General features: G+C 42.7%; 1 protein-coding gene across 2 annotated transcripts; it reads left to right on the top strand.

The window, feature by feature from the left end:
- The first annotated feature begins 1,230 nt into the window (after positions 1–1,230).
- On the top strand, positions 1,231–10,675 carry LOC123723718 (protein FosB). Of its 2 annotated transcripts, XM_045724366.2 has the most exons (6): positions 1,231–1,975; positions 2,196–2,377; positions 3,904–4,290; positions 4,508–4,615; positions 5,113–5,469; positions 6,506–10,675. In XM_045724366.2, exons 1-6 carry the CDS (start codon positions 1,912–1,914, stop codon positions 6,557–6,559), a joined length of 1,152 nt encoding a protein of 383 aa, XP_045580322.1. In that variant the 5' UTR covers positions 1,231–1,911; the 3' UTR covers positions 6,560–10,675. The 2 variants fall into 2 exon arrangements, with proteins under 2 accessions (XP_045580322.1, XP_045580319.1); XM_045724363.2 differs by having other exon boundaries at positions 1,232–1,975; positions 5,113–10,675.

A 10,675-nucleotide genomic window follows, 5' to 3' on the forward strand; every position in this document is an offset into this window, starting at 1 on the left:
ATATTTTAAGTCGTCGTCGTCCCCCCCTCACACACACCTCCTCCCACCTGCCATAGTCCCATTGGCGTCTGTACGTTGGGAGAAGTCTACAGAAAGTGAATAACTTTCTGTACAATTCGACAGAGGATGTTTGCAGTGACAGCAGTGTATGGCGACGATTTCCGTCACTGCTGCCCACTGTCCGTGTCGGAACACTCTGCCTCTCAATCTGTTGACATATTTTCTGGTAAAACGTTTGGAGGCTGTTGAATAAAGAATAGCCCTCGTTGTTATTCTGGGAACTTGTGTAAAAAAAAATTTGACAACAGAATCATTGATCAGCGACGCCCTCTGCACATTTTACATCCCACACTCATGAATAACACGTCTATCTTGCCTACTTCATACATGTGTGTAGCTACTCACAGTCCATAGATGTATTACCTGAAGATGCTCCACTCATACAAAAACATGTCGAATGGAAGTCCAAAAACGCTTACTCATTGCTTCATATGCTTATGCTCGATCTTCTCCATTTCAGTAAAAAAAAAACAGCTCATAAAGAAATCTTAATGAAATTAATCAGATTTTGTTTATAAAGCCCTTCTTACATCAGCTGATGTCACAAAGTGCTGTACAGAAACCCAGTCTATAACCCCAAACAGCAAGCAATGCATGTGTAGAAGCACGAAATCTGATGATCCGCCACTTTATGCTATGATAAAGAAAAATAACTGAATGTGTTCAAACGTACCAGCGCAAAAACCTGTCGAAATCCCAGCAGCAGAAGACCCCGTTATAGAACGAGGGATTCCACGGCCTCTCCAAGAAAGGGAACTCCCGAGGGCGTGTCAGTGAGAAAGTTCACTCGAGAGGATTTCCTCTCTTTGCCTGGTGGGTTTCCTTCCTCTTGTGAGCGATGTCAAAGCAAGTAATTGCGTAAGAAATCGACAATGGAATGTGCATATGTTTATAATGGACAACCGGTCTAAATAGGCCTACTTAAATAGTGCCAGTACGAAGTAGCCTGTCCCATAGCCTATTTTTCAATGATGTTGCTCAATAGCCTAGAAGTAATTTCAGTAATTTTCCATTTCATTGTCACTAGGTTATAGCCTACAGTATATACTAGGCTATATATTTGCTAGCATACATGCTAGATCTATATTCTTTTATATATTAATTTATCTATTTAGGCCTGTGCAAAGAATAATAATATGTATAGGAGCCAGACAGTATGTACATTAATACCTGTTTTATTATTTAACATATTCATTAGGCAATGGGCTAAACTAGCCCTCAAAGTTTTACTTGAGCTTAACTCTACAATACTTAGGCTGTTTACTGAGTCTACAAAATAATTATTAGGCTACATGAGCTTACACCTCCAAAACACTAAGAACAAGTGCATTTAGATTTTAATTTAATCTACTTTACAATACATACTTTGGTTAGGTGCACACTACAATTGTCATAACTTGTTGTTTCATTAAATGTATTATCAGAAATTGTTTCTTGATTAGAAATATATCGTGGCTGTGATAGTAACATGTTATATTCTCGTCTGCTGTACGGTTTCTGTGGGAGAGGGAATCCCTATCTAAACGTCATTACCAAGGATACCAAACAAAAACATAACCCCATAAATGGGCACGTACGTCAGCGGAACTCCTAGGCGGGACTTCGTATCCTTTACAATGCTTCTCTCGTACTCCATGGATTCATTCATAAGACAAGACTCGCTTCTGTGGACTGTGACTCTATATCGCTGATCAGTTTACACATAGTGGACTTTTACATGGATCTATCATTGCACATTGTAAAAAGGGGACAAAGGACATATTTTAGCGGATTCTGAATCGGATCGATGAGTTTTTTTAAATCCGAAACGTAAGGACTGTTTCCATAGCAGCGAACTGGATTTCCTTCTTCATGCAACTTTTTTGGAAAGATACCAATAGCATCTTACCGGAGCACAATAAGGAACATATTAACGGTAAAATACTTTCTGAACATAAATGTTAGATAATGCAGCAACAACGGTTCTTATTACGTGATTTCATTACATGTTGGCTACACGTAAAGCAAGGTTTCCAGTTATGCATGTTTACTGTTGACCATATCCTAGATACATGAGACTGCATTTCAATGACATCAAACTGACAGCTGTCTCCACTCTCCCCTCTCCCGTTGCCATTGTGTATGCGCTCGAACAGCAGGTGACATCACACTCACTCCGGGAACTGTAGGTTTCTCTCTCGGCTCCGCCCGGGAAATGTTCCAAGGATTCCCCGGTGACTTTGATTCCGTCTCTCGTGGAAGTTCGTCCCCGTCTATTGAGTCTCAGTACTTTTCCTCCGTGGACTCCTTCGGGAGCCCGCCGGCCAGTGCCTCACAGGTAGGTCCAATAAGTCAAGCAATGATGAGTATCGGGGGAGAAATGGAGCTTATGTGTCTTTTTCCCCCAATTTCCGATGTTGATTACTATAATATTGAGGAAACATTTCATTTGACAGATGTTTATATAATAATGCATGAAGTCTGATTTATGTTGTACATGATGATGTGGCCGTGGGCTGTATTCCAGAAATATGGGTTAAGTTTAGAATTCAATGATGCTTTACAGTTCACTAGTATTTGCAAATGCTGGTGCAGTTATACCTTGCCGCGTTAGAGTTCTACCATGCAGAGTTTGGATTTATCAACCTGAGTATCATCATAATTATAAGCGTGTTGTTACATAGTTTCTATGAAAGGGAAAGGCAAAGGCAAGAAGATTTTCCCTTTTACGTCTGATCAACCATGCGTGAAAAAAATGCGCTGCCATTTGCCTTGAAATCTACAGGCACTTGCATTTTATTGTAGTAAAGGCTGGCCTGCCGGCATGTTCTCTGACTCAGGCTGTGCCACCTTTACTAGCAACGTGTACTGTCTTCGGTGGTAGGTTTACAGCACGCAGCGCAACGGATGACAACGCTTTGGCCCTCCTACGTACGCAGAAAAAGCTCCGCCTTTGCTCGCTTCTCTCCACTCTCCCTGTACTCAGGACTCGCTGTGACGTAAATGCGTTCTATTTTGGAGTGTTACGTCGCGTTGCTAAGGGAACACCGAGGGTGTGACGGGGGAGGACGAAGGAGGAGGGGGCACTTATTCGAGCGAGTTGATTGGTTGAGGCGGCCTCTTGAAAGCTGCATGTCGCCTTGCCTTAAACGCTTTCATATGAATATTAATGCAACTCCGAGCTCACTACGGCATCACTGCTCGCCTCAGTTCTAATTAAAGCAGAGAGTCAGTGATAGATTTTGGCACCTAAATCTATTCTTGCAGTGATGTCTTTATAACATCTGTTGTGCAGGAATTTTGGGAGACTCCAACTCTCACTGACATTCTATCATTCTATAAGAGTGACATTTACTGAAACGATGTACTACTTTTTACAAGTTTGTATGAGCCTTTCTGACGTTATTATAAGGGTTATCAATGTGTTATGTCTCTATATATAGCACATTTTCAACGGACAAATTGTTTTTTATTAAGTTAGGATCATAATGAGATCATATAAGACATTATAAGGGGGACATACATGCTTATGACTAGTCTTACAATGCATTTATACCTGTCAGCTTCTTATCCACTTGGTAAATGTTTGCAACGGTGGCAGTTTATTCAATGTTTGTTTATAGATTACTTGTGAATAGAATGGGTGTGTCAAACTGTACCCTGAAAGTTTGTGTCTTATGGACATCAAGGCTATGCAATCTTCTGCTGTGATATCTACCCTCTTATGTTCAAGGGAATCAACATCGAAATAGTTCACAAAGCAATGTTTAAAGAGCAAGTCACTTGTTGTCATTGCATTGTATAGCAGCATCACATTTCTCTGTCTGTGTTCATGCCTAACCCCTCCATCTCTGTGTGCTCCAGGATTGTGTGTCTGCTGGAGGCGGGGTAGGGGTAAGCAGTGGTTCCGGGGGCAGCAGTGGAGGAGTGGATATGCCAGGCTCCTTTGTGCCCACAGTCACAGCCATCACCAGCAGCCAGGACCTGCAGTGGATGGTGCAGCCAACTCTCATCTCGTCCCAGGCCTCTGGGCAGAGTGGGATGGGGACCTCTACTATGACCCAGTCTGTGTCTCTGGTAGACCCTTATGATCTGCCAGGGCCCAGTTATTCCTCTGGCTCAGGTTTTACTCCCGCAGGCTCTGATACCCCGGGGCCAGGCCCAGCCCCGGGCCCCATCCGTCAGTCCAGGACCCGTAGCCGCCGTGTACGAGACGAGTCTGTGAGTGACGATGGAGATGTTGGTGTGTTTGTAAGTGTGTGTGCCCCGTGTGTCAATCTTTATATGTCGAATGGATAGACAGCAAGAATGAACACGTTCGCCGCATTTTTTATGATACTGTATTTGACGATACATCTATATATCTGTTATTCTCAGCTAGCGAGAGCCCATTCAAGTGCATTAGACAGATTCGCGGCAAAGACAAAGTTTGCATTTGTTTTAATCCCTCCTTATTCTTTTCCTCCAGTTGACTCCAGAGGAGCAGGAGAAGAGGCGTGTTCGACGCGAGAGGAACAAGCTGGCAGCCGCCAAATGCCGAAACCGCCGGCGCGAACTCACTGACAGACTGCAGGGGGTGAGCTTGGCTGTGTTTTTACTGTCAAAATGACTTCCTGTGATAATTATATGCAGTCTGTTATGCTACATAACTAGGCTCATGATAATGACTGTGTATGTGAGTAATCGTAACACATTATGTTATTTAAGGGGCTGGTTATTAAGAGACGGGGGTTATTAGTTGAAGAGAGCGAAGATGATTATAGTGCTTGTGACAGTCTATTGTGCCTACAGTTGGTATAGTCTAATTTACCAGTCCTAGCATGGGCTAAAGTATCTATTTCAAGGGGGAAACATGTAGACCTATCTATATCTAAAAACATAGCCGTGCATCCACCTCCACAGACGTAGAATAAGAACACATGTGTTGTCTAACCCTCTACCCCCTCTCACTCTCTCACTCTCTCCCTCCCTCCCTCCCTCCCTCCCTCCCTCCCTCCCTCCCTCCCTCCCTCCCTCCCTCCCTCCCTCCCTCCCTCCCTCCCTCCCTCCCTCCCTCCCTCCCTCCCTCTACAGGAGACTGACATCCTGGAGGAGGAGAAGTCTGAGCTGGAGGCTGAGATCTCTGAGCTGCAGAAGGAGAAGGAGCGCCTGGAGTTTGTCCTTGTGGCTCACCAGCCCAGCTGCAAGATCCCCTACCAGGAGCAGCAGGCCTCTGGCTCCACACAGCTCCAGCATCAGCCCCTACTGCCCCAACAGGCTCCCGTCTCCATCGTGGGCTTGACTGTGGAGGACACTTTCTACCTGCCTCCCGCCTACACCTCGCAGCCCTCCACTTCACAGCAGCAGCAGCAGCAGCAGCAGCAGCAGCAGCAGCAGCAACAACAACAGCAGCAACAACAGGTTCAACAGCAGCCGGGGATGATGCAGGAGGTAGCGTTTTCTAGTTCTTTCTATGGCTCAAGCGAGCCTGCGCCGGGTGGGCCGTGCCTGGTGGCCGACGGTGGGGGTGGTGGTCACAATGATGGCGCGGCCGCTGGCAGCTACAACCCTTCATACACATCTTCATTTGTGTTCAGCTACCCAGAGGGAGCCTGCGGGGTCAGCGCTAACCAGAGAAACAGCAGCAGCGAGCAGTCCTCTGATTCCCTGAACTCGCCCTCGCTGCTCGCTCTCTGACTGACCGACAGACACACACACCACACGCACGCACACACACCCCCCTGTGTCAATCACTTACATACGGCAGAAACCAGTTGCTCATGATAGACGAAGTCAACAACATGGATAACATACATTATATGATGATCCATACAAACTCACACACATTCAGACCTGAAAAAACATGAAATCAAACCAAGTTTGACCACATAGCATTTGGTGCATATAAGCCACTGTTGTCCTTATGAGAAAACTAAACGTACCTAACCAAGTATTTAAAGTGAATTCAAATTGAGTCTAAAACTCTGGGCTCTGAGTTGTCAGTCGATCTCTGAAAGATCCTCTGACATCATACCCAGCTTAATTCACAATGAATCTTTCAACGTCTTGTGACGTGCACGTGCAGTGCATACAGTAAATAGCAACATGCTCACCTGCGATCCCACAAGCACACTTATCCTCCCCTTTGTTCCCTCTGTCGGTCATCCCTCTCTCACTGCTCCTGCTCTCATCTTTTTCATCCCTCTCTTCATGCTGAATGTATTTGTGCAAGCAGAAATAGGGAAGAAGGACTAAGGTTTGGGTCTTTTTTTGTGAGGCCAGACTGCTGAGCTCTTGCTCTCCCCTCCCGCCTTCCTCATCCTCTCGGTTCCTCTTGCTTCTTCGTCATTAGTTGTGACTTGGGAAGGGAAGGGCGTCACAGCCTCCAGCTATCTGGCTCTTTCTCTTTTTATCCTGCCGTCTACTCTTCGTCCATCTCTCCATCTTTGTTTCTCTCCTCTGTGTGTCTCTCTCTGTCTCTTTGAAGTCTTCGAACCCTGAGAGCACGCCGAGCCCTTCCAGCCCCTGGGACCTAGACTGAGCGCCGGCCCACCTCACACGTCCCACACGGACGCGGACGCACCCCCAACTGAGGAGCCCTGGAGTATTTCGCTCAAAGCAGACAAAAGCAAAAACAAAAACACACACACACACTGAAAATACACCAAATTTGATGGACACAAATGTAAAAGAGTTGTCACTCTTTTCTTTCTTCTCCTGAGCCATTGTTGGATGTTGAAACGATGGAGATGAAATGAGACTTGTGTTGTGACTGTGAGATAAAGATGGCGGGAGAATGAAAGGAGAGGCTTTAGCCGAGGTAGAGGTCTAGAGGGAGAGCTGAAACTTTGGCAGAGAGAGAGGATGAGCCCCCTGTACTCGTAAGCCTGAATTGAATTGAAACAATCCCAAAAAATCCTGCTTTTGCCAATTGTATGGATGGGTTACCTCTTACCTGCAGAGTACCACCGCCATACTTCAAGCATCTGGATTGTCCTCCATTTGTTACTGATACTATTTTGTATAATGTTCTTCACCCTCCTTTATCACCAAGTATTTTCTGTGGTTGTTTTTAAGTCTTACCTTTGACAGAGAAAATATCATGGTGAGAAAAAAAACATTGAGAGAGGAATGTACTTTTGGTAAAGAGCTTTTGTCAGAGATGAGTCTGTTGGTAACCAATATGTTTTAAAAAATATGACTTTTAAGGAATATTCAACCAACCTCTGAACATTGGGATGAGTGGCCTCTGTGCCTCTCCTAGTGGGAGGTGCATTTATTGTGAGTGTATCTCACTCTGAGCCACTTGGCCCGTTTATTTATTTCTTGATTGAGGTTGACACGATGAGAGAGCACAATACGGAGCCGGACACACAGAGGAGACAAGAGGAGGGGGTGTTTTATGAGTATGTGTTCTACATTTGTCTGTGAATTTGTTCCTTTTATTTCCAGTGACATTTTTTTATGTTTTATGTTTGAGTTTTTTGTTGTTGCTTTGTCCTCTGCTCTTACCTGTGTTGTCGCTGCCAGAGGCCCTTGTTCTTTTCCCCTTAATGTTACATTTACTATTGCATTGTAACTATTATTGTGTTGTAATTTTATTTTTTATCTTAGGTTTGGCAACTTCAGAGGCATGATGTGCACTATAAAAACATTTTCTATGTGTCAAAAGTATACTTAAAAGCATATGCATATAGATGCAAAACAATGTGTATATTTAAGTGTATGTACAATTATTGTGAAGTATGAATGTTTGAAAATATAAATGGGATATTTTTGTCAATGAAGAAACAGAGGTGCAGTTGTTGAGGCTGGTTTTAAAATTGATATTTTTCTAAAAGAACAAAGATTTATAAAAAAACTATAATACTTAACCATTCCCTCAATATGACGCACATTATCACTGCCTGTGCTCATATGTTTTACATATAAAGCACATTATTCAGGATAACTATATCTAACATGTGATGCTGCATGTATTGCAGTTTGTCAATATGATGAGATTATTGAGGTGGTGCTATTGCCTTTTGCTTTTACATTTGCCTGTTTGTTTGTTTTTCTCTGAGGTCAGTCCCAATGCCTATGCCGCCAAAGCTTAATGTCACCACTTAGTCCCCTACGGACCCAAAATGAGGAAACTAGTATGAATTGAATGTCAAAATACATATTAAAGTATTAATGATGCAAATAATTTTTTATTGAATGTTTTTGTTGAGAACAGTCTGTTAGTCCAGTGTGCATTCCTGTTCAATAAAGTAGTTATCGTGTGATTCAAACAACAGACATTTTTGGAGAGCTTTTTGAGAGTTGCTCTCATAAAAAAAATAAATCACCTCACAGTAGTTATTGTTGCGTAACTTGAAATATCAATGGAGGTGTGATTGTGAAAAAAAAATGGTCTGGCTTATCATTAGATGGGCTAAAGTCTTAGTTGTGAATTGAAAAGAGGGCCTCTCCATTTTTATTGTGAAGCAAAAAATATAACTTAAGTGCCAGGCTTCAAGTGGTAAGACAAGGAACTGGCCTTATATGCCTTTTTTGAGTGACGAACTTCCATGTCTTTTCATTTCCTTCCGTGAACCTACCATGGCATTGTTGATGATGTGTGAAAGGGGTTTACACTGATAGATGGCACGGTCTGGATAAGTATGGCTTGTGTACAGAATGGTTTTGTGGTGCTACTTATAGTATATCAGATGAACTTATCATAGAACATCCTGTTCTGGCAAATTCACTTACAACTTATCAGTGAGGAGGTCTATGGGTCCTGTTCCATCAAAACCGCTCGAATAGTCTCCAGAGTTGGACAAAAATATACCATGGTTCTTCCACTGAATGAGAGCATGTTTGAATATTCATGCCCCCGATATTCTTCTTATTTCACACCCTAAATAGTGTCGCATTGATATCTTGAATTCCAACCATGCATTCTCTTAGAGAATGTTATGTCATTTTTGTCTTACCCTGGAAACCCAGTTACCGGTTTGGAAGAATTCACACCTATGTCAGCACCAGACAGATCAGGAAATGAGGTCTAGTTCACATAAGTCTAGTTTTCTAATCTGTACCATCCAAGAGAGAGAATGAGAGAGACAGAAAGGTAAAGACAGAGAAATCGAGAGAGGAGAATTGAGGCGGCAGAGGGAGAGGGAGAGAACTTCCATTTTGGAACTTCCTTTTCTAACAATTCAAGTTGAGATGGGTCATGGACATATGTAGCAATGATGAAATAAACTCAGTAACTTTGTTGTATCAGTGAACCTGCCTTCATACAAATACCTCCATGCAAGACTGACTGGAACAGACAAGAGGTCTTTTACCATTTGTGTGGTTGACAAATGCCTTATTTTTCCATGAGTTGCAAACTTGCAATGTTATGTTTTGAAATTGAAACTTTGAAATGCAACACTCATATCCTCTAGGATAGACATGTATCAAATCATATGAAAAGCTTCATTTACACAGTGCCAGAAGTCTTCTGGCACTCTTTCTGCTATGCTATGTGTCCAGTGTGATCATGTATTGTTGTGATTTTCCACCCCTATTGTAAACTGTATCGTGATCTTTCATTCACATAGCCCGGTATCTATGTTTGGGCCAAGAGGTCTTGACCTAATTGAGTGGAGGTTGAGGGGCAGACCTTGATTATAAATATATGAATCTTCAAGAAATATTTCAAAACCCTTCATTTTTTGCATTTTCCTTTGATGCCTTGTGACTGATATTTTTGTTATTTCCTTCAATAGAACCTTTGTCTTTTCCTCGAATGCCTTCTCTAGAAAGTTTATTTCTGACTTTATATATAAAAAGATGTTTGTCTTTTTCTGTGAAGCAATGGTTGCATTGTTGTGATCAGCAGTGACTAATGAAAATGGACATAGAAATTTTACGGGAATTTATACTCAAGACATTTTGAGACTATTTGTAACAGCTGAGGCCCAAAACTAAATAGGTTTTAGGCCTACCTGGTTAGATAAAGGTAAAATAAATAAAACATCTCAAGTGATAGATATAATGATGGTGCTTTGATAACTACACATTTGTCCTTGTTCAATGCATAAAATAAGTATAATAATTGATGAAATGTAATGCTCAATAACCTTCTCTTGCATCTGTTTCTGAGGGGATCAATTTAACCTCTGATTATATTATATAGTATTGTCTATCTTTTTCAAATGGACCAGATGTTATGACAGTACACCTGTTCTCTCTCTCTCTCTCTCTCTCACTCTCACTCTGTCTCTCTCTCACTCTGTCTCTCTCACTCTGTCTCTCTCACTCCGTCTCTCTCTCTCTCTCTCACTCACTTTGTCTCTCTCTCTCACTCTGTCTCTCTCTCTCTCACTCTGTCTCTCTCTCACTCTCTCTCACTCTGTCTCTCTCTCTCTCTCTCACTCTGTCTCTCGCTCACTCTGTCTCTCTCACTCTGTCTCTCTCTCTCTCTCTCTCTCTCTCTCTCTCTCTCTCTCTCTCTCTCTCTCTCTCTCTCTCTCACTCTCTCTCTCTCTCTCTACTTGACGGAGGGGAGCTTTACTCATCGTTGTTCTTGATAGACTGTGAAAGCTGAGTGAGCTTTCCCCTCCGTAACTGTTTATATTACCGTCCAAATCTTTATTTTGGAGAAAATAGCATTCAATAAACAGCAACATAGTATCAA

Source organism: Salmo salar, chromosome 09 (assembly GCF_965601325.2).
Source record: "Salmo salar chromosome 09, fSalSal1, whole genome shotgun sequence".
NCBI classification, from domain to species: domain Eukaryota; kingdom Metazoa; phylum Chordata; class Actinopteri; order Salmoniformes; family Salmonidae; genus Salmo; species Salmo salar.